This window comes from Crassostrea angulata, chromosome 7, assembly GCF_025612915.1.
Source record: "Crassostrea angulata isolate pt1a10 chromosome 7, ASM2561291v2, whole genome shotgun sequence".
NCBI classification, from domain to species: domain Eukaryota; kingdom Metazoa; phylum Mollusca; class Bivalvia; order Ostreida; family Ostreidae; genus Magallana; species Magallana angulata.
In genome coordinates this window covers 22,537,683-22,560,559 of record NC_069117.1, presented here as the reverse complement: position 1 = coordinate 22,560,559, position 22,877 = coordinate 22,537,683, and the positions used below count along the sequence as shown (strand labels likewise).

The 22,877-nt window shown below is 35.3% G+C and overlaps 3 protein-coding genes across 4 annotated transcripts; 2 read left to right on the top strand and 1 right to left on the bottom strand.

Moving 5' to 3' along the window:
- The first annotated feature begins 286 nt into the window (after positions 1 to 286).
- Positions 287 to 3,745, top strand: LOC128155247 (glyoxylate reductase/hydroxypyruvate reductase-like). The gene is made up of 3 exons (XM_052816863.1): positions 287 to 630; positions 1,404 to 1,574; positions 2,852 to 3,745. The coding sequence occupies exons 1-3, from the start codon at positions 345 to 347 to the stop codon at positions 3,445 to 3,447; spliced, it is 1,053 nt and encodes a 350-aa protein (XP_052672823.1). The 5' UTR covers positions 287 to 344; the 3' UTR covers positions 3,448 to 3,745.
- A 7,271-nt stretch (positions 3,746 to 11,016) lies between these two features.
- Positions 11,017 to 13,372, top strand: LOC128155314 (collagen alpha-1(I) chain-like). Its single transcript, XM_052816956.1, has 4 exons — positions 11,017 to 11,206; positions 11,638 to 11,715; positions 12,332 to 12,583; positions 12,756 to 13,372. The coding sequence occupies exons 1-4, from the start codon at positions 11,032 to 11,034 to the stop codon at positions 13,355 to 13,357; spliced, it is 1,107 nt and encodes a 368-aa protein (XP_052672916.1). The 5' UTR covers positions 11,017 to 11,031; the 3' UTR covers positions 13,358 to 13,372.
- Positions 13,373 to 14,238: 866 nt separating this feature from the next.
- LOC128155311 (chitinase-3-like protein 1) lies at positions 14,239 to 21,459 on the bottom strand. 2 transcript variants are annotated; one of them, XM_052816953.1, is made up of 8 exons: positions 21,304 to 21,459; positions 20,599 to 20,710; positions 19,805 to 20,244; positions 19,361 to 19,485; positions 18,330 to 18,453; positions 16,950 to 17,135; positions 15,881 to 15,994; positions 14,239 to 15,493 (listed from the first exon to the last, which is right to left on the bottom strand). In XM_052816953.1, the coding sequence occupies exons 1-8, from the start codon at positions 21,358 to 21,360 to the stop codon at positions 15,158 to 15,160; spliced, it is 1,494 nt and encodes a 497-aa protein (XP_052672913.1). In that variant the 5' UTR covers positions 21,361 to 21,459; the 3' UTR covers positions 14,239 to 15,157. The 2 variants fall into 2 exon arrangements, with proteins under 2 accessions (XP_052672913.1, XP_052672914.1); XM_052816954.1 differs by having other exon boundaries at positions 20,599 to 20,671; positions 21,304 to 21,456.
- Between the last annotated feature and the right edge of the window lie 1,418 nt (positions 21,460 to 22,877).

Sequence of the window (22,877 nt, the reverse complement as noted above, 5' to 3'; positions counted from 1 at the left end):
AAGAAAAAAATCGCATAATAAAGAAAAGCTAATACCAGTTTTTCTTTTTTTATAGTACGACGAAATCTGCTTGTTTTCGAAAGTACATGTATGCTATTTATCTACTTTAATAAGTGTACTAACTGCGTCTAAAATCTCAATTTGTCCTGGAGACAATGCATCAATATTGTTCCGATTTATTATTAACCAATAAATAATTCTCCATGTTGAAATAGCTTTCTATTCATAATCTTGTGTAATTTTTCCGGAAATATCATGTTTGATCGGTTCAAGGAAATGACAACTTTTAGAGTTATTTCGCTTTGATGGAATGTGAAACAAGATAACCTACATGTGGTGATATTATGTCCACATATAGCGTTATCAAAGGAACCCATAAGCTGACCCGAGGTTTGTGTGTGTTCATAACGAGACCGTTTTCATCCATGAGTAACCGGAGGCCGAAAGTTTACGTTACTCGCCGGGTTCCGCCGGATGGACTAGAGATTCTGCGGCCGCATTGTGAGATAACTCAGTGGGACAGCGAGAAGCCTGTTCCCAGGGCTGAACTCATTCGACAGATAGCTGGCAAGGATGCACTGTTCTGTCTGTTGACAGATAAGATCGACGGTGAAGTTCTAAATGCAGCAGGTATGTATTTCTACAAGTAGATAGTTCCCATTATATCTAAACATAAAATAAACTGCCCCTGATGCTGATACTAGGCCTATCACACGTTAGTACACCAAGTCTTAAACCATGCGCGGATCCAGAAAATTTTCCGGTTGGGGGGGGGGGGGGGGGGGAGTAGCCGAGGGATAATTTTGGGTAAATTTACTTGACCTATCTGCATTTGAAACGTTTGAAATTTCCGAGGAGGGGGGTCTAGATCCTCTAGATCCACGTATGTAAGCAGTATGGTTAAAATTAAAATGGTTATGCAAACAGTTTTGAACAATTTCTTGAAAAGTGATAACCATTGCTGAAAACCAGTTAATTATTCATATTGATGTAGTTCGGGTTGGTGAAATAGTCATTGACAGGCGAGGTATCTCTGACGTGATGCCTGACAGATATGTAACGCCTTAGATTAATTCACCGCATTTCTGCAGAGTGAGAGGTACACATGTAGTACATGTATAATTATAACTGTTACAGTATTTTTGCTCTCTAGTCGTCGCTTTCCAAAGTTTTATTCATATAAAACTTTTACTGGATTTTCGTGATTTAAAAAGAAGAAATTGAGGGTATAAAGCGAGCCACTAAGGAACCAATATAGAATGTTAGGTCCCTTAATTCTATTTCAGTATTGTAAATCGGTTTTGTTTAGACTGTGTCAAAAACCCAGTGGATACGTCGGTATAAATTGTCGAAAACGTTAACGTGTAGCAGTGTCTGTTAATGTTTCTTACTCATATGATTAGGTCCTCAGCTGAAATGTATTGGAACGATGTCTGTTGGATACGATCACATCGATATGACAGAGTGTCGGGAGCGAAACATCCCGGTAGGATTTACCCCGGACGTTCTTACTAATGCCACCGCCGAGCTGACCGTGGGTCTGCTGCTGGCCACATCTAGGAGACTCATTGAGGGTGAGGAACTCCACCACAGATCTGCGCCTATGATACAGCGCACTTATATTAAACAATGAACTTTTTTAATCACGCCTCTTACCATTCTTCTATCTTATATTAAAATTATAATTTTGATGGAACTATCTTATTCTCTTTTGAGAAGTGGACAGGCATAGCCTACATCCACTTCTCTTCGCAAGCCCTCATATTTTGATTCTGGAAAACGTGTAAATGTCAGAACCAAAGACGGTTTACACTTCGACCCATGTTTCGACTCCAGTTTCCCTGAATTTTCGTAACAGACCCATTATTTCTACATTTTAAACATAAATGCATCCATATATTACAAACAAAACACCACTAACCCGCTGTCAAATCATTTTCTCAACTTCTACATTCCGGTTTTAAATTATGAGATCATTCGCTATAGGTGGTTTAAAAAGTAGAAAATTTAGAGTCGGAAAAAACGGAAAATAGTGCTCCGATTGTAGACTTTAGATTAAAGGTATTTTTCTAAAATTCACAGAGCTATATAGAACGGTTTTACAATTAAAGACAAATTAACACAAATGCATACAATAAAATAAGTAACTTTGTCACATAAAACTCTTTATTTTAATCTTTCTTGTATGCTATATTAATCAATGTTCATTTTATTGTTAAAAACAGATGTAGACAAATTTTGTCACCATAAGAGATGGTTAAAAAGGGAAGACATACCACTTTGTAATTATTTGGCTCAGTATTTGTTTATACATTGTAAGATTAAGTTGATTCAGTTACGTTTTCGACATTATTGTCTTAAATAGGTTTCCAATTTTATCCGAAACATAAACATTCAATCTGCGCTGACCTAGATAAACAATGTGATACACACAATTTAAACCCGGGATGTAGAAGTTGCGAAAATGATTTGACAGCGGGTTAGTGTTGATTTTTTTGTGATATATGGATGCAATAATGTTTAAAATGTAGAAATAGTAGGTCTGTTACGAAAATTCAGGGAAAGTGGAGTGGAAACATGAGTCGAAACGTAAACCGTCTTTGGTTCCAACATTTACACGTTTTTCAGAATCAAAATATGAGGGCTTGCGAAGAGAAGTGGATGTAGGCTATGCCTGTCCACTTCTCAAAAGAGAATAGAACTATCTATGTTGGCAAAAAATGCATATTATCAGTTTACATTGTCAAGGATTTCTTTTGACAAACCCGTGCACAGGGGCCAAACCTGTGGATCTGTGGTAAGATTAATACATCCATTCATCTTTTAAACATGTGCTTTTTTCTGATTTCAGCCTCCCAATCTGTTCGTGACGGGGGTTGGGGTACCTGGGACCCATGCTGGATGCTGGGTCACGGGTTGGACGGGTCAACTGTAGGTATCGTGGGTCTAGGACGGATCGGCATGGCGGTAGCCAGGAGACTGGCGCCCTTCGGTGTTAAAAGATTTCTTTACAGCGGACATAGTCCCAAGAACGAAGCCCATGAAATCGGAGCAGAGTTCATGGATTTTGACGCTTTGCTGAGTAAATCCGATTTCGTCTTGGGTTGCTGCGCTTTAACGAAAGAAAACCTAGGACTATTTGATAAAGACGCGTTTACGAAAATGAAATCCAATGCCATTTTTGTGAACACTAGTCGAGGGGGACTCGTGAATCAGACAGATCTGTACCAAGCTTTGGTCAACCACCAAATAGCGGCGGCGGGTTTGGACGTGACGTCACCGGAACCGCTGCCGACGGACAGTCCCTTGTTAACCCTTAAAAACTGCGTGATTCTGCCCCACATTGGGAGCGCCACTGAGATGGCACGAGGCGCGATGTCCGCTTTAACAGGAAGAAATATCTTGTCTTTTTTGAGGGGAGAAGAAATGCCTTGTCGAATTAAATAACTGATATTAGTCGAAGCAGGACATCAAAAACTCATAAACATAAAACATAAAATCATGAACATATCCTTGGGAATAAAACTCTGGATCGATTTGTTGTCTAATGGATGAAAAGAAGACTGGATACTCAACAAATTACCCATCAGATATGCTTTAAAATATTATTTATGATAGTTTTTGCCATAAATATTTATGATGATCAGTAAAAGAAAACTTCCAAATATTTAAAATTTAGAATTTGAACATCTTTCTACTGCGTTATACAAAGTTTTTTCATCTAAAGTAAAGGAGAATAATTATATTAATGTTATTTTTGTTATTCCGTTAAATTCTACTTGTTTCTGTAACATATTTCTTTCGATATGTTCACAACTGGATACACACAATAAGTCAATGGCTTTTAATGGCGATATTTATTATTTTGTCGGACAAGTGTCCGCTATTCACTAGCTGGTGTTTTATAAATGCTGCCCAACCTGTTTATATTTTATTTACCTTTTTATTCACATACTTGTTGTGAACAGGACACGGAAAAATACCCGGTAATCAACAAATGAATATTAAGCGTGATAAATATATTAAAATTTATCTAGTAACCATAATATACGACAGCGAGGGAAAGAAACTTGATCGCCAGTATTTGAGTTATATTCATGAAGTCGGTAGGAAATTATTGTTGAATAATTTCAAATTGGAACACTCTTTCAAATAAGAATTTAAGAGAACATAAAACTAAAACGTTTTCACTCGATAATTTTCTTCTAGCTATGAAGGAGGAGCCACGTAGCACTCTGCGCATGGCGTGATCTGTACTGTTATACTAACTGACAGGCGAAGCACGTGGAATCCTGAAATAAAACTTAAATGACCGGCTATAGAATCCTAGAGCGAAATAATACAATTCAGTGATAAAACTTTAATTTAGGTATTATAATTAACACACAAGCTCTCTCTCTCTCTCTCTCTCTCTCTCTCTCTCTCTCTCTCTCTCTCTCTCTCTCTCTCTCTCTCTCTCTCTCTCTTCTGTAAAGTCCAGTATGTACGCAATGCTTAAAAAAATCATAAAAATAATTTTAAAAAGTATTACCACGAAATGTGTGAACATTAATATTTTACAATATGTTTAAGAAATCGGGGATCAGCGATGCAAGTTTATCGAAAACCAAAGAAATGATTAAGGTCTATAAAAAAAATCTAGCAAAATATTGACCAGGCTGAAGCTAGCAGCCACTAACAGTTTTACTTTATTATCGGCATATTTTAATTAACATCAAGAAGATTTATGCATGAATAATTTCTCTGAGCATGGACAACTTTGGAGGCAGTAAAGCTCGCCTGGATAAAATTATCAATGCGTTTGTGTCTAATGAATTCAATTGAATATTGCTATTTGTCTATTCGTATGCTTAAAAATTGATCCCCAAGTCTGTTTACTTTTCTCCAAAATAACATGCATCGAAAATCATAAAAATCCTCGTATGATTACAAAAATGGGACGGTCAGACTTCTTATATTATGATTTTATTCTCATAAAAAAATACCTTCAATCAAAAACCAAAACGTTAGAAATTCAAAGATGAATTTGGAATTATTTTGAGTCAGCCATGTTTTAGCGTGAACCTTCGGGAAAAATTACAAGAGACTATTTAGCTCACCCGAACTTTGTCATATTTTAGCATTTCACGTTCCAAGTTAGTGTGGTCAATCTCAAGTGAGATATAAACCCCTGAAATGAGATATAAACCCCTGGGAGCCACCTGGTGGTACCCCTACAGCCCAAATTTAAGACAGGGAAATAGTAGCCCCATATGCCCCCTACACTGTCCTGGTATTCGTTTGATGCACACTTCAACGATAAGATAGATAATGGACCACTTTTCATCCCTATATCATTGTGAAATGCTAAAATATGACAAAGTTCGGATGAGCTAACGGACTCTTGCAGGGGTCATAGGTACCCTCTAACGCTTGTCACGAATACCTCCTGAGGCCCTCTACCTAATCCTAGTGTTTCCAAGTTATTGTGATCAAATGCAAGTCAGATATAAACCCATTGAAATGAGCCAGAACCCCTAGAAGCCACTTGGTTGTACCCCTACAGCCCAAATTTGAGACCGGGAAATAGTAGCCCCATACGCCCCATACACTGCCCTGGTATTTTTTTGATGCACACTTCAAAGATGAGGTAGATAATGGACCACTTTTCACCCCTATATCATTGTGAAATGCTAAAAAATGAAAAGTTTGGGTGAGGTAACTGGACCCTTGCAGGGGTCATAGGTGCCCTCTAACGCTTATTATGAATACCTCCTGAAGCCCTCTACCTAATCCTAGTGTTTCCGAGTTTTGTTATCAAATGCAAGTCAGATATAAACCCCTGAAATGAGCCAGAACCTCTGGGAGCCACTTGGTGTTACCCCTACAGCCCAAATTTGAGACCGGGAAATAGTAGCCCCACACGCCCCCTACACTGCCCTGGTATTCGTTTGATGCACACTTCAACGATAAGGTAGATAATGGACCACTTTTCACCACTATATCATTATGAAATGCTAAAAAAGGCAAAGTTCGGGTGAGCTAAATAGTTTCTTGTAATTTTTCTCGAAGGTTCACGTAAAAACATGGCTGACACAAAATAACCCCAAATTCATCTTTGAATTTCTAACGTTTTGGTTTTCAATTGAAGGTAATTTTTTTTATGAGAATATAATCAGAATTTAAGAAGTCTGACCGTCTCATTTTTGCAATAATATGAGGATTTTTATGATTTTTGATGCATGTTATTTTTTGAGAAAAGTAAACAGACTTGGGGATCAAATTTTAAGCATACGAATAGACAAACACCAATATTCAATCGAATTCAGTAGACACAAACGCATTGATAATTTTATCCAGGCGAGCTTTACTGCCTCTGAAGTTGTCCATGCTCAGAGAAAATATTCATGCATCAATCCTCTTGATATTGATTAAAATATGCCGATAATAAAGTAAAATATAATTTTCTGTTCGAGTACTCTCAGTACTTTGATCAATTTCCTTATTGGCTGCTAACTTCTACTGGCTTAGTGGCTGCTGTTAATGGCTGTTAGCTTCAGCCTGTTAAAATATTGAACTTATCTGGTTATCTCAGCGATAATCTCCGTCCGTATTCATCGAAAGACAGTAAGTCAATAAGCCGTATATGGAAGTTGCACGTTTATTGCACGGAACGGTGCGCTTTTTGTTGGCGGTTTGGTGGGGGGGGGGGGGGGGGGTCTTGCATAAATTATCTTGCACGCTTTTTGCACGATACGTTTCGTTTTGTGAACGGTACTGGTACTGTACCAGTTATCGGCTAAGACCAGTTATCGGCTAAACTGAGGGTTCGGGTTTATAGCATGCGACTTTCCGAGATTTCTTAATTCAGTCGTCTGTTTCGTATAAAGAAAAGTAATTTTGCTTGAAAACTTTCTTGAATATGTTTTAAACATGAGCTTTAACGATCATTGTTTACCGCTGATTTACATCTTTGCACTTTCAGCTATGGGGAAAGTGACGTAATAAGTTAAAAATAGAACATGACCTCTTTGTGATACGTTATTATATCCCTTCTTTGATTTGACATATAATATCAATACATATAAAATTTCTAAACAAAAGAAATTCACTAAATTCTGAGAGATTCATGGTGCAGTTGAACGCCTGATTGCACAATTATGTATTGGACAGCATACGTTTTTATGTATTAACGTATGATGATAAACGGATAATTTTATGAGTTTTGTTTATGTATAGTAACCCCTTCGACCTATAGGCTGACCCACAAGGGACATAATTCAATTTAAACTTTGCAGAATATAAAATCAACATGTAAAGGGATTTTACTGTGTTAATATCACGAAGCCGATAACTGGTACAATAAATCATAAAAACTCGGCAAATTCGGAGCGTGCTAAATAGCACAAAAACAATATGTTTGGGTTCTAAATGATGATATAATCTAACAGATTGATAAATTAGGAGTTCACCATTTAAAATATGTCGAGTTTTATTCAAATATATCAAGAAATAAGGAAACACGAAAAGAAAACGTAAAATTATAGCCGATAACTGGTACAGTGCCAGTACGGTTTGCTTTGTGAACGGTACCGTTCGTTTTGTGAACGGTACTGTTCGTTTCAGAGGTGTAATAGTTCGTTTCGTGGTCTATAGTTGGCGCAAATTACAACGTGTATAGAATTAACTAGGTCAAAACTGGCTTCCATCTTGTTAACGTTGCATCTTGTGAAAAAGAAACGTTCGCAAAAATTAATTATCATGCATTAAAAAATCTTTAGGTATAAACAGAACATGCAGAAACATGGCTTGCATTATTCCGCCTCGTTTACTTTGAGCATGTATCTGTTTGCTTCAGTGAAATTCTAGAGACCTTTGTACATGTACATGTGTACTTCTACTTATCTGAAATAAATTAAAGGAAAGAGAGATAAATGGAAGGAAAAATCCAGACTTTGTGACATAGAATTATTATCATTACTAGTTACTACAAATTAAAATATAAATACAATGTACCTATTGTAATTTCTGGTCATATATTTCTCAATGTAATATTTATTATAATATTATAGTTAATGTTGTAAAATCTTCTATATATATGACTTTGAACTTGTATGTCGGACAGGATTTATATAAGCAATGCCTGCTATCCCATCCGTATGTGATGATGTGATAATTTATGTGCATAATTGAATATTGCTATAAAAAAAGAATTATTACTTGGATGTACTATCAGCATGTGTGACCATTTCTTTTTTGTTACCAATATGAAAAGTAGAATATTTTTAAATCATCTAAAAATGTTCTTCACTTGATTAATAAACATTTAAGATGTAATGACTAACATGAATATGAATATAAAATAGAATTTTAGTTTGCAATCAGCAACCTTACAGATCATCAAGTCAATGTTATTTTTTCTTCTAGTAAATTTGTTAATTTATCTAAGAGCAAAAGATGATGAGTTACATGTAATTCAAAACTTCTACAAAGTTTACTTTGCATGTTTTTTGTAAATTCCCTTCATCAGATATGATAGGCCGATCTTGGTCCGCCTGACCTTAAAGCTCGCCTCACTTATGTTAAGAACTGCAATAATAAACCATAGGATGATAAACTAAAATCGCAATCCGAGTTATTCTTATTCAAAAGCACTCCCCAGTCATAGTAACGTGTATGTAAAAAACGTAATACCTATATATTTTTTTTAAAATAATAAATGATGTATGTCATGTAATGAATCATAAACACGTATTTTAAAAGGTTTAATATCCCTCTGCTGTTAATTTACCATATTTTTAAAAAAAAAAAATTCATATTGATTTTCATGAAAGTCAATATCAATAGATTCAAATGAAACAAAGTTGAAGTAATGAAGCGCTGTTAGGTTTTTAAAAAATCGATAAATTAAATGTGTCTAATCATGATATGAAGAAAACTAGACATAGTGAATAGAAAAAGCAAAATTTTACCATCGCAGCATAAAATTAAAAATATTAACTGTATATGAAAATAATATATAGTTACATACATTACCAATATATATTACAAAACATGATGAAGTGCTGCTTTTAAGTTCAGAATAGAACCTTGTTGTATAGGTTTGTAACAAAAATTGCTTCAATCAGCAAGAGTTGTCTTTCTTTATGATAGACTATTGATGGTTTTACATACATGTTTTACATACAGTACATGATAAATTGCCACAATTTCTAATTAATCAGAAAGATTTTCTGTTTTTAAATTTGGATAAGATAATAGTACATGCAAATGGATCCATATGTTTTAGAAATGCTAAAATTTAAACCAGTCGTGAGAGCATTTTATTATAACACAAAAAGGGGATTAAATAAATGATCTTAAAGTAATTGGTATTATCTCAATATAGGGATATATTGTCTTGAATAAAATGTTATATTGTTATTTTTTAAATTTTGTTGTCCCATATCTGCTCTCTCAGATAAGTAAACCCCTATCAATTATAAGCATTTGAAATGTTAAAATTTTTCAAACGATAATAACGAAGTCTAGAGTTTGCAATTGTCTTAGTCACGTTTTTCTCAATTATAAAAATCTATTCACCTTTGTGAACGAGCTTTAGAGAGAGAGAGAGAGAGAGAGAGAGAGAGAGAGAGAGAGAGAGCAAAATTTCATCAAACATTCTCTGGTTTAAAAGATCAAACACGTGTTCATAAAATTTAGTCATGTTTTTAAAAAAAATTCATCCATTGGGGGAGGGGACGAGGTATACATGTAGATACTGCTTCATTCAAATTCTAATAAATATAATTCGCTTCTTGCATTTTTTTAAAAACTTTCACTTTTTTCCCCATGCCAAAAGATTGGGTTCAGTTCGTTTCGTCCATTTTTTTTTATAATTGAATATTAAATAAATGTCGCCTTCCAACATAAATTGGGTCCCAGCTCTGCCTCCCTTATTGCTACATGCCTAAATAATTGTGAGTTAACAAAAACAAAGTGAGATTATTTTCTACAGAAGCTATCTCTCTTACCAGAGGGATATTCAACATTAAGGGAACATGGTCAAGATTTTGGTCAAACTTCATTTTCTGTTTTTATTATTTATAATGCTTTATGATGCTTTAGGAATGCATTGCTAATGATAAATTGAAATTTGAGAGTCAGTTACAAAGTTATAAGCATGATACAGGGCTCACAATTCTTTGTCATGTAAACAAGTCTCGTGCCCTTTTTTTGTTTACATAGGTTCAATATACCGGTAAAAATCTTTTTCAAACTGATTTGTCGATCTTGTTATTCATTTTAAGCATAAATAAACAGTCCTTAACGATTAACATATTCATGTTAGGTCTAAAACTGAAATTTTCACTTCAACATTCAATATGTAAACAAAAGCTTTGTTTACATAGCAAAGAATTGTAAGCTCTGTAGCGAACTGCGTTCTAGATAGAACGCAGTTCACTATTCAATTGCATATAACGCAATCGGGCCCCAAATATGAATTCTAAATTTTGAATTGCGAACTGCGTTCTAGATAGAACGCAGTTCACTATTCAATTGCGAACTGCGAACTGCGTTCTAAAAACCGATTGCCTCTCAAATTTTGGTTGCCTAGCTATAAGAAATGCCTTACTAAAGCACTGTAAACTCTAAAATCGGGGAAATTTTTTTTGACTAAAATCGTGACCATGCCACTTTAAGAATTCGATTGTACTGAATTCGAATTTATAGCATCGTTTTCCCTAAACACAAAAGTACACCATATTGTAAAAGAGCATTGTAAAAAAAAACTGCAAAAAGATAATTTATGGTAACGATATTATTTTTTAAATATATTTCAAATCATAGTCCCAGAAGATTTTTTTATGAATCTTACATAGTTATACGGAGCACAATTGCGTTCCATCCTCTTTAATTCTTAATGGCATGCATATTGTACACACTGTTGTCCGTGCAGAATACGTCTTGGTAAGCCGAATCTTATGCCAAACGAAGCGTGACTAGGTCCGGAAGCTGCTTTATAAATTCGATGAGTGGTGGCAGACCTCAGACCAAGTCTCTTCATCAGCCATGAACGTATGCCTGCTTCTCGCTCTCTGTTGCGCCTCCGTGGCCACCGTGTCTGCTAACGATATCCAGGACCAGATCGACAAGTTTGCCGACGATCTGTTCCACGTCAAAGAGGAAATAGCCAAACTTAAAGAACGGGTAGATTCTGCACGCCTTGCAGAACACGAAATTCCCGGTAGGTATTAAATCAAATTATTTTTTTAAAATACTGCATTTTCTTCGTATTTTTTTTACTAGATATTGATATAATATACATGTATTTTAAAGTTTCAATTATATGTTTTTTCTCCACAACACTCTAGAAAGCATGCAAATCATTACAGGAGAATGTAAGGGGGAAAATTATATTATAAATATAAATACACGAAATGCTATATTTATTGAAATGCATGATAGAATAGATTGAATAGAAAAAATAATTCCAATGTAACCTTTAAAACTTTGATTTTTTATTACATGTGCAACAACAATATCAAAACGGGTTCTGTCTCGAATGATTGCATGCATGGAATAGAGAATTTTAAAACTCAACTCCAGGAAAAACTAAATAAACAAAATTTATTTTTCATTTACTAAATTCATGCATCTTATTAAATTTTTTTCCAGAGGACCATGACCGCACGAAACGCCATGTTCTGTACTTCTCCGCCCCACCGACAGCCATTGGATCCCCGGGACTCACAGGTAAGCCAACTCACCGAGTTCTCACAGAGATGAAATTTAAAATTTAAAAAAAAATGATCAGTTTAATATTTATAGTAAATCTCCCTTCTTTATGGAATTAATCTGTTATCTGATGTACATTGTTGATTTTGGAAGGTTTTGCCCCCTCCCCCTTCTACCCCTACCCCCCCCCTGCCTCCCTATTCCTCATCTGCGAGCAGGATGTTAACAATACTTTTTTTCGGAAATTTTAAATACCCACTACTTTCATGTGATACATGCAAGTCACCATATTTTTGATAGATATTATTAAAATATTAATTTATTATATTATTTAATTTTCACAACACTTATTTTAATCGATGTCTTAGATCCGCCATTGTAAAAGTTTTTCTTAAAAGGAGGAAATTTGTCTCTGGTTTAGAATGAATCCAGATAAAACCATTATTGATTTTAATTTCCCCTTATCTTTTCATACTTGAAAATAGACTTTGTTGTCTGGGTCATGGTCATTTGCAGTCTACCAAAAACAACTTTTTAAGCAACCCGTGCAACATTATTCTAAACCTTATTTTTTTTGTAAGAGAAATCATACGTTTCGGTTTCATCGTTACATGTGTACATCCCTTTGTTTAAGGTCCCCAGGGACAACCCGGACTTCCAGGAGAGGCAGGTCCCGAGGGGCCCCGAGGTAATCCGGGTCTTAAGGGAGCTATCGGTGAGCAGGGAGCTCAGGGTATGGTTGGCGACCCAGGTGCCCCCGGGCCACACGGTCCAATTGGTGAGCAGGGTCCAGTAGGTGACCAGGGAGCCCCAGGCCCCATGGGCCCAGTCGGACCTCAGGGACAGAAGGGACTCACAGGAGAACCCGGTCAAACCGGCGCTCAAGGTAAAGTCTGCTTTTATACAATTACATAGAAAGGAGAAGGCATAACTAATTCCTGTTTTGTTGGATTTTTTTTTTTTGGGGGGGTGTCAGTAGTGTTTTCTGATCAAAACTGTTCATAAATATATTGTGCTAGCATGTATGTATTTTTATTTTTGTTTACTTTCTTCGATAGGTTATCCCGGATATCCCGGTGAGGCGGGAGAGCCCGGACTAGCCGGACCAGCCGGTCCCATGGGACCAAAGGGAATGCAAGGAATACAAGGATACGGTGGGGCCCCGGGACAGGACGGCGCTGTAGGTGAACCAGGACCCGTCGGAGAGCCCGGTCCAGAAGGAGCAAGGGGACCAGTCGGACCTCGCGGAGAGTTCGGACCTGCGGGAAAGCAGGGATATCCTGGATACAAAGGACGACGAGGAGACAGAGGATACACTGGATATCCAGGACCACGTGGTCCAGCAACTACCTATTACTACGCCCCTGCTATGGCCAGATACGTTCCAGTTCAGTCTGCACCCTCCCGATCTAAGGGAGTTTCATACGCCCCAGTTGTTGCTGCGCCATCTACAATTTTTGCAGTGCATCATCCAAAAAGTGGTGCGATGCGTGCACCTGCACCAGTTGTTGCAGTGCACCATCCAAAAAGTGGTGAGATGCGTGCACCTGCACCGGTTGTTGCAGTGCACCACCCAAAAAGTGGTGCAATGCGTGCAAATGCTGAGTCATGGGGCGCACCTGCTCAAGTTGTAGCTTACTATCATAATAAAGAACAATAAAATATTTGGAGAAGTACTTTTTAAGTAATCAATTGTTTGGTGTTATTTTTTTTTATGGATTCAGAAACTGATTTGACGTTAAATTTGGATCTTTATCAAAGCAAACCACTGTTTAACCAGTATGGCTTGCTAAATTCCTGTTCCTTTATTACACTTTATGTCGGTTTTGTTTAGATTGTGTCAAAACTCATGCAGTGCTTCCATCGGTATAAATTGCCGAAACTTAAATGTGTAAGAGTGCCTTATAAATCGTTCATTGAAATGTTGATGTTTGTTTTATATCTATATATTTACATTTTCAACTGTCTTTTTCTGTGATAACATTACGAATCAATTTTGAACCCTTAAACCCAATAATTTCATAAAACATGAGTGACACAAAATGGGCGTATCTTATAGCATAACCGAAAAACCGTATTGGCTGCGCCACGTAGTAATACATAGCATGTGCTACATTTAAAAATAGTGGTTTTAAAATAATGTTGTTTTAAAGTGCTTTATTGATTTGACCACGCCCCTGCTCGAAATTATCACCTCATAATACTCAAAGAATGATTCATTATATAATAGAAATGTATTGGAACGATGTCTGTTGGATAAGATCATTTTGATATGACAGTGTCAGGAGAAAACATCCCGGTAGAGTTTACCCCGGATGTTCTTACTAATACCACCGCCGATCGAGCTGACAGTGGGTCTGCCGCAAAAAATGCTACTGTATTTCGTGACTAATTTTTGTTTTCACCGTTTTTTTTCATATGGCGGTGTTTACACACTTTCAAATCCATCGCACATAGTTGGTGAGTTATAAAGATATTTAGCTGAAGGTTGAAAAAGTTTGCCTTCTGGGTCCTAAATGTTTACCTTTTGTTAAGAAAAACATCGTTGCTTTGTTCCAGTGGATCACAATGTCCCCTCACAATTTATCCCTTGAATTGTAAGCACCCTATCTGTTTTTACAGTAAATTTGTAAACAGCAATACATAAGTGTCTTTTGAAATGTTACCTTTGTTTCACCAGGTCTAAATTTTAGAATGTTAAAGACTAAAGACGGTTTATATTGGTATAATAGAATACATATTCACTGACTATTCGGCTTCTCGTAAAATAGTTTCTGTCTTGGGGGACAATAAACTTGTTATCGGCCTCGTAGCTAGTAAATAGGTATATAATATCAATCTAGAGACTATAGAGAGTCGTTCAATTCAGAAACAATAATAGGCTTTCCTTTAAAAGCAATATTTTATGGTATCATGTACAGAAAGTTTCAGTTTTATATTATCGAATGTAAAGCATCAGAATCTGCAGGTCCTCGAGATTGAGGCTCGTGGAATTTCTAGCATTGTGCATATTAAAAACCATTGGAATCTTTAAAATACTTGGCAAAAAATGCTACTGTATTTCGTGACTAATTTTTGTTTTCACCGTTTTTTACATATGGCGGTGTTTACACACTTTCAAATCCATCGCACATAGTTGGTGAGTTATAAAGATATTTAGCTGAAGGTTGAAAAAGTTTGCCTTCTGGGTCCTTAATGTTTACCTTTTGTTAAGAAAAACATCGTTGCTTTGTTCCAGTGGATCACAATGTCCCCTCACAATTTATCCCTTGAATTGTAAGCACCCTATCTGTTTTTACAGTAAATTTGTAAACAGCAATACATAAGTGTCTTTTGAAATGTTACCTTTGTTTCACCAGGTCTAAATTTTAGAATGTTAAAGACTAAAGACGGTTTATCAAAACAGGAAACTTAAGATTTTGTTTAATCTTAAGTTAACAAACAATTCACAAAAAGACACTTAAGGATGATTAATAAATAAGACACACAGAGAAAATAATAGCAAAAGAATGAGACATGGAAATGTTAGGAGTGGTGTGGAATTCCTTGAATCGATGATAAATAATTTGAATCCGCCATCTTTTGGCGGCCATACTGTCGTCGTGGTTGGTTTGGTTTTGATTGGCTGTGAATGAGTCGGATCTGGTGTTGTATTTTGAGCTAGAAGTTCCGAAACTTTCTTTACTACTGAGAGTAATGGATATTTCCCTTGGTGACAGTGGCTGCCCAAAAAATCGTCCAAATCAAGGGACCAAAACATGACCCCACTAAAGTTGTTGTTTATTGCGTATTGAACCTAGAAAAACAAAATGAACAGGTGTAAAAAAAAAAAAATGAATGATTTATAATGAAAAAAATATGTATTCAAAATTGTTCAGATTCCGAGCATGATAATATGAATTTTCATTTGATTTTCATGGAAATCATATCTGGGTCATTTATCACTTGGACCATGTTCGACAAATTGATCGTTTAAATATCCACTTCCAATAAAATAAAAAAAAAAACTCGCCCCACATTGTAAAATTACGCATAATATCAATTAGTTCGACTACCCGGGCTATGCGAGCCATTCTTTTACTGCATAAATCACTTGCTACTACATTTCAATAAACGAGAGTCTCTTGAGTGAAGCTTTGTGATTTCGTTGTCATATTTTCTACGATTGTATACCACCACCCACCTTCATTAGGATGGTGTCTGGGTCCTCATAGCCGACCCACTGGGAGCCGTAGTACGTGTACTTCTGTTTCTGTTCCTCGTCATAAACTGTTTCTTCCTTCCTCATCTTGCATATCTAACATCCAAAGTAAAAAATACATATATATGCAAACCACAACTAAGTGACATTTGACTGAATACATGAAACCGTATAGAAAATACTAATAACATTTCAAACGATTTTTTCCGAATCTATGGAGTACTAGTATTTATTTACTTTTTATTTAAAAAATCGCATTGTTTTCCGTGGTTGAATGAAAATTAACAGGAAAACAGGATATTATAACATTTATTAAGAAAAATGATCCGTTTCATCACCCCCCCCTAAAAAAATCCCCTTTTTCTAGCCCAAGTGACCAATTGCTCTATGTTTTTGTCGATTGCGACCTGTCGTATATTTTTTAGTACATTTAAACTGAGTAATAACAGCTAAATCGATTTAGTGTGCAGGATCTGTAGGGAAGGGGACATTATTGATATCAATATCCAGTGGCCATTCGTTTTGGATTTGAAAAAATCCGGAAATATTGTCCCGGGACACGAAATAACGACAATCAACCATTAAATCAGTAAAGGTGTAATGTCCCTTTCCTATCTTTTTTTTTTTTAAAATTTTACCATATATTTTAAAGAATTCTTTCTTTTGATTTTCATCAAAGTTAATTTAGATAGAATCAAATAAAACAAAGTTGAAGTGATGAAGTGCTGCTAGATATTTCAAAAATTGATGAGAAGAAAGGCATAGATAATACAAAAAGTAAAATTTTACCATCGCCGCAAAAAATTAAAAATATTTAATGTATATGAAAACTGTCAATTAGATAAATGTCGCTTCCAACACATATCGAGTCCCAGCAACGCCTTCTTGTTGCTACATGCTTTAATAATTGTGAATAAACAGGAAAAAAGTGAGAATATTTTCTACAGAGGTTATCTCTCTTATCACAGGGACATTCCACCTTCAAGATAATTTTTGATAAAATGGTACCATCAAGTTTAATCAAGTTCAGAATGATTGAGTTAGTTTTAACCTCTGGGTAAGCTAATCGTCCTGCAAATTTCAGTAGTGGTCCCTTCTCGCCCCCACCGGACACGGCGTCTCCTATGCCGTGATTACTGTTGTTGGCCAGGGTGAAGCTGCTTCCCGCGCCATGGATGCCCATAACCAGCTTTTCGGGGGGTGCCCCTAGTTCCAGGTATTTGTTCATTGTCCAATTCTGAATTCGAAGATATCAAAGTGATCAGTTTCAAATTATGATTAAGGAACTAATTCAGTAAGGTTTAAGAAACATTGAAACCAATTTGGGAGCCTTGAGCTAGGGCATACAAGTACAAGTTTGTATCATAAAAGAGTTTATTTTTAAATTTAAACATTCATGAAGAAGCTTATATCTTAAAATATTTTAAGACTACAGCGTGTACCTATCACATATCCACTGCATCAAAGACAGAAATATATAAACACAGTTACATATACAATGTACATGTACCGTAGAATAAACATGCACATGTACAGACAAGTGTATACACCGACAAACAGACATATACAGACACAAACAGACCCACACACACTGTCAAATGTTTTCTTCGATCAACTCTTTCTCCATGAAAGTTTGAATATTTTTAGTTTAGAGGAGGAAGGGGTGAAAGAGGGTAAAAAGGTAACAAAAAGTCATGTATATGTATACCTTAGTAATAAACTTACGATATCATTTACATATACATGTGATAGTAATTACTTTGCTCGCATTTTCCTTGCAGCATTTCAAAATTGATAACTTAATGAAAGAAGAAAATAGCTGTCGTTAAATAATAATGATTTAATCAAGAATATTAAGCAACAAAGAGCGAATATCTAGGATATACGTATAATTGATAAATACATACAAAACGAAGAACAAAGGAAACGTTACTTTGAATATTAAGATTATTAAAAGTTGTCTAGCCTTCCCACTAAGCAACTATATGAAATGTCATTTTCTAAATTTAACATTCTTGCCAGATTTTTTTCCTTTACTTGTTAAACTTTGACAGGTCTGGTTTTCTGACCATTGGTGTTTAAAATGTTTTATATATTTCACTCTAATATAATGTTCACCTATTCCAGTTACATATAGTTTTTCTTTTAAATATTTATAGGGGTTTTTTTTTCAAAATGTCAATTTCTTAATTTCTCAATATTTTTTCTTCAAATTTTTGTCTTAAAACTTTTATTAAAATACATTATAGATACAATGGTGTATATTTTACTTCGAATTTTTGTATCATGCAACCCTCATGAATGTGTTTAATTATTATGATAAAGTGTTTTTTTTTAATTTTCAGAAATTCGCTGCATCTTATAAACATATAAAAACAATTTTCAAACGGCATCCATTTATCGTTAAAAAAATTGTATAAAAATTATCAACCTGCGATAACGTTTGGTCGAAACTTTTATCAGACGATCTTGAGTACAGTGGTGCCATAAACCCGGTCTTGTGGCTCCAAGGCCCAGAGTAGTCGTACGCCATGACGTTAATGAAATCCACATACCTGTTAAAAAAATTGAAATTTTGTACAGAAAGTAGCAAACAAATCTGCAAGAAATCAACATGCATCTGTAACAGCCCCAGTGAAGTCTTAAAATATGCATCAATTATTTGTTAATCTAGAGATTATAATGCACATTGGTTCCACCTAGACATTATTTTTTTCTTCGCCTTTTGGTACATGAAACTATCTTTAAATACACATGCATCCCAAATGCTAACTTGGATCCCTTTCGATATTAAGAAGTGGGGGGGGGGGGTTAAATTCAAGATTTCTCCTTTTAAAAATTTCTTCTATGCCTTAAGTTTTAATCAATGAAATTTCAGTAATTAAAAGAGGTTTGCTAATGGTCGCAGAAACATGTATACATGTGCTTGTAAACGAGGGGGGGGGGGGGGTGTTGGGGGGTTAGGGAGGGTGTCAGGATAACATTGTTTAGTATTTTAACTACAGTGCGTCTTCCGAGTAAGATTCAGAAGAAAAAAAAATTCTTTTATCTGCTGCTCTACAACAATATTTTGGATAGAAATAACCTGTTTTCATCAATACTTGTTGAGCACATATTTTAAAGAATTTGTTGTTGAGCAGGATAAGGAATCAAATGTTCATATTTTATTGTATGATTTTATTTCAACTCTTTCTGACTCTCTAGGTTTGTTTGTTGTTTTGTTTGTATTTCTTTTTTCGGTTTGTGTGTGTGTGGGTTTTTTTTTTTAATAAACATGTATCTAATGGTTGACACAAAATGTCGGGGGGGGGGGGGGTATTTAAAATTGAATTACGGATCAGGATTTTCATGATTTGCTTTTTTCGCTTATCAAGAATTATTTTGGATGAGGCTGCTCTCTCCCCCATTAAAAAACGCGATGTTTCTCGACTGCAAATTACTGGTATGTTAAATTGTACGAACTTGACGATTTCCGTGATGTTGTACGAGGTTTCTATGTTGCTAATCCCTGGTGCTCCGGCTATTGATATAGATTTCTCTTCATTTCCTGTTTGCTTGGCTTCGGCGGCAAACACTGCTCTCAATTCCTGCAACGTAAAGTTATTGATGACGTCAGACATTTCATAAAAATCTTTTACTGTTGGTTTATGGTTTATGAATATTTGAATTTAAGAACTCCAAAAATAACACATATTTACAAAAATTAAGTCACCGAATATAAGTTTTGATGGTGACAAATTTTGTTTCTGTTAAATAATTATTCAAAAATGCAAATCCTATATTAATTTTTCTTATTTCGTAGAATATAATGACTAGAATTAATAATCAACAGAATTTTTCTTAGTATCTGTTTCAATAAATTTCTGATATGACATCATGTAGTTGTATCTGGCTACATTCACGAACCTTAAGAAATATGACAAATTCGTTCTTGTAAATGGCTCCTGGATACTCCCAATCAATATCAATCCCGTCAAAATTACGATCACGTATATAGATGTATATATTTTGGGCAAAAGTTTTAATATTTTTATCAGAGCCCATGATTAGTTGAAACTCTCCTGAATGTTCCCCTCCTATTGATAAAATAGTTTTTAACTTTGGATTTTTCTTTTTTAGGGCCGTGAAATCGAACATTAATCCGGATCCGGGAACTTTCCCGTCATCTTCCGAGGAATACACCCGTTCAATTCGGAGTTCCGTTGGGTTTATGTTGGCAAATGCGTAGATAAGATGTGTGCACAGAAAGGGGTCCAAATGTTCCTTCAAGTGGAACCGGAAATCCACAACTGCTCTGCTTTCTGACCAATTTGTATAGTAACACACACGCTTGAAACCACTTGCTTCTGTGAAAAGAATACAATGATAATCATAATGAATGATTCAATCTTCTTTTTATGATATTTTTTCTTCTTCTAAAGTTACTATCCTTCTCATAAGTAAGTTGGGATTCTACAATTATTCCTTAAACGTTTCTTTGTGAACTATAAGTTTGCCCTCTACCACCTCTCCGTCCTTATTTTAGTATCGATATGGGTTTTTTTAGTAAAATGCTAGTTACATTGTATTTTGAAGAAGAGAAATCGATTTGTCTCCAAAACATTAAAATATTTTCTTAATAGCATATAATCTTTACTTAATATCATTATAATTGTACAGAAAAGGGAACATTAGATACAAAATATTAATTAAAAGCTTACCACTTTGGAAGGTAACTACAATCCATAATATAAATTGAACAACAGTCCTCTTCAAAATATCCGCCATTTTGCTCTGTAAGTTAGAAAATGGACGTTCGAGTTGTTGATCGATCTTTAAAAAATCAAACCATACAATCAGTGAATGTAGACAGAAGATAAGAAAGGAAATATAGCAAGGCAAAGTTTATTTGGTATAAAATGATGACGAATATTGTCAGAGAGAGTATACGTCTGTCGTTGGCGTGAAATTGATGGCATTCATGGCGAGTGAGAAAACAGGGAAATAATATTGCTGTAAAATCTTAAACAAGTTACGCTCCTCAATCATAATAACCACTTTATACAAGTAGGCATATCGACTTAATTCTTTTTTTGTGTACATGTATATATACACAGTAAATAGATAAACATATTTGGTAAAATCAAATGTTACAATAGTTCAATAACTAAGGATATGTTTTTGTTTATGTTTGAATATGTACAATGTAGTTATTTATGAACAAAAAGCGAAGAATATTATTTTTTTTAAATCACTCACACAATTGGTGATCTTTATCTCTTGAGTTAAAATATCAGACAGAAAGTTATGTAGATATGCTCCTAATGTACATATACCGGGTACCCCCAAACAAAGGTATATAATTTACACTGTATTGATAACCTAAGGTAATACTTAGTTAATTAAATGTAAGTAATCGGAATTACCTTAACTTGATAATGTACTTTGCAATTTGTTTGACGATCCTTCCAGTTATGTTTCATTCACATCACCCAGTAAGAACACTTGTCTACTGGACACTCATGTTTTCTGCGATATCGTCACAATGTTTACATTGTCCCGTTGTCACGCCCCAAAAATGATAAGACTGGAGACATACCTGTACATTTTTCTTCTAAAAATCCTACGTAATTCTGCGCATTCTTTTAACGGAAAAGAAAATTAATCATCTTGAATCATTCATTTTTTTTAAAATTTCAGATAAGAATTAAGAGTTTTCTTATGGTATACAAGTTGATTATTTCACAAGCACAATGTGAATGCCTTAATTGATCTGGTTAAAACGACGATACCCTGATCGATGAGACGTGATCATTTGATTTTGAGATTAACAATATTTCCTTAAAAAGAACCCATTGCATATATTTGCTACATGTACATAGATGTGTGTCAATTTTTTGTGAACCCACCACTTTTTTTTTTTAAATCGAATCTGTCTTCACTGGTGTTATTGACGTTTTTGATGGGCGTTCCTTTCTTCAGCCTTGGAGATGTGAGCACGCGATGCCTTTAAGGAAAACACGGGACAGAAATACCGCGGTATCTCTGATTCTACTGGTCTCGTGGTGCATTGTGTGGGACTAGGGTTGGCCATTCCCGTAGTTTGTAGATCTGTCTCACTTCCGGTTCCATGCTTGAAATTTTAGATCGTAGAATTTCAGAATGCACATAAATATATAGTTAACCAAAAAAAATTTGCATGTAAATTTAAACCCATTATGAATCGATAAAACAGAAAATAGTTTAGAGGCAAAATCAGTGAAAATTCCATTGGGTAATTTGATAAGTATTGTTGATATCTATTCAGAAGAAATGTCAAACAAAGTCTTTTTTTTAAATGTCATTAACCTGTGTCTTTCAAAATAAAACTGAAGCACTGACTAGTATTAATAAACTTGGCCTGTTATCCGACCTCAAATATCATTATAATTAATGCTATGGTATATAGGGTCTCTAAGTCTCGTCACGTGACTTGTGACATTTCGGGTAAAAGATAACTTCCGGGTTCATGGTAAAGAATGGCGCATTCCGTTTTGTTCATGTGCGGATATTGATTTATTGTCTGCATTTTTTTCAATAAGAGGGACCGCTGTACCTCTCCCTGTATCAGTAACTTCCGTCCATAATACATATCTAAATGACACATGCACTCATACTTACAGGTTAGAAACAGGCACGTAGCATCAGGGGGGGCCAGGGGGGGCCTGCCCCCCCCCCCCACTTTTTCTCGCAGCAACAAATTTTTTGAAATTTACATATAAAAAATGGAATTATCATGGAGTTGCCCCCCCCCCCCCCCCCCCCGGATTAGGATTTTGAAGATTTTGGGGAAACTTAAAAGTTGTCCTTTTTTTTTTTTTTTTTTTTTTTTTTTTTTTTGCTTGTCAAGATTTTTTGGATGAGTCTGCCCCCCCCCCCCCCCACTTTCAAAAACGATGCTACGTGCCTGAGAAATGAGTAAAGACAATTGTCCATTTGTGACAAAGGTCAGCATCTTTGT

Bases quoted from the DNA above. Each gene is read 5' to 3' on its own strand.
- LOC128155247 (XM_052816863.1), top strand. From the start codon at position 345: ATGTCCACATATAGCGTTATCAAAGGAACCCATAAGCTGACCCGAGGT. The intron at 631-1,403 runs GTATGTATTTCT...TCATATGATTAG, and splicing joins TGAAGTTCTAAATGCAGCAG to GTCCTCAGCTGAAATGTATT. The intron at 1,575-2,851 runs GTGAGGAACTCC...TTCTGATTTCAG, and splicing joins ATCTAGGAGACTCATTGAGG to CCTCCCAATCTGTTCGTGAC.
- LOC128155311 (XM_052816953.1), bottom strand. From the start codon at position 21,360: ATGAAACATAACTGGAAGGATCGTCAAACAAATTGCAAAGTACATTAT. The intron at 19,486-19,804 runs GTTCGTGAATGT...TTTACGTTGCAG, and splicing joins AATTTGTCATATTTCTTAAG to GAATTGAGAGCAGTGTTTGC. The intron at 15,995-16,949 runs GTTAAAACTAAC...TTTGGATGTTAG, and splicing joins GACGATTAGCTTACCCAGAG to ATATGCAAGATGAGGAAGGA.
- LOC128155314 (XM_052816956.1), top strand. From the start codon at position 11,032: ATGAACGTATGCCTGCTTCTCGCTCTCTGTTGCGCCTCCGTGGCCACC. The intron at 11,716-12,331 runs GTAAGCCAACTC...CCTTTGTTTAAG, and splicing joins TGGATCCCCGGGACTCACAG to GTCCCCAGGGACAACCCGGA. The intron at 12,584-12,755 runs GTAAAGTCTGCT...TTTCTTCGATAG, and splicing joins CGGTCAAACCGGCGCTCAAG to GTTATCCCGGATATCCCGGT.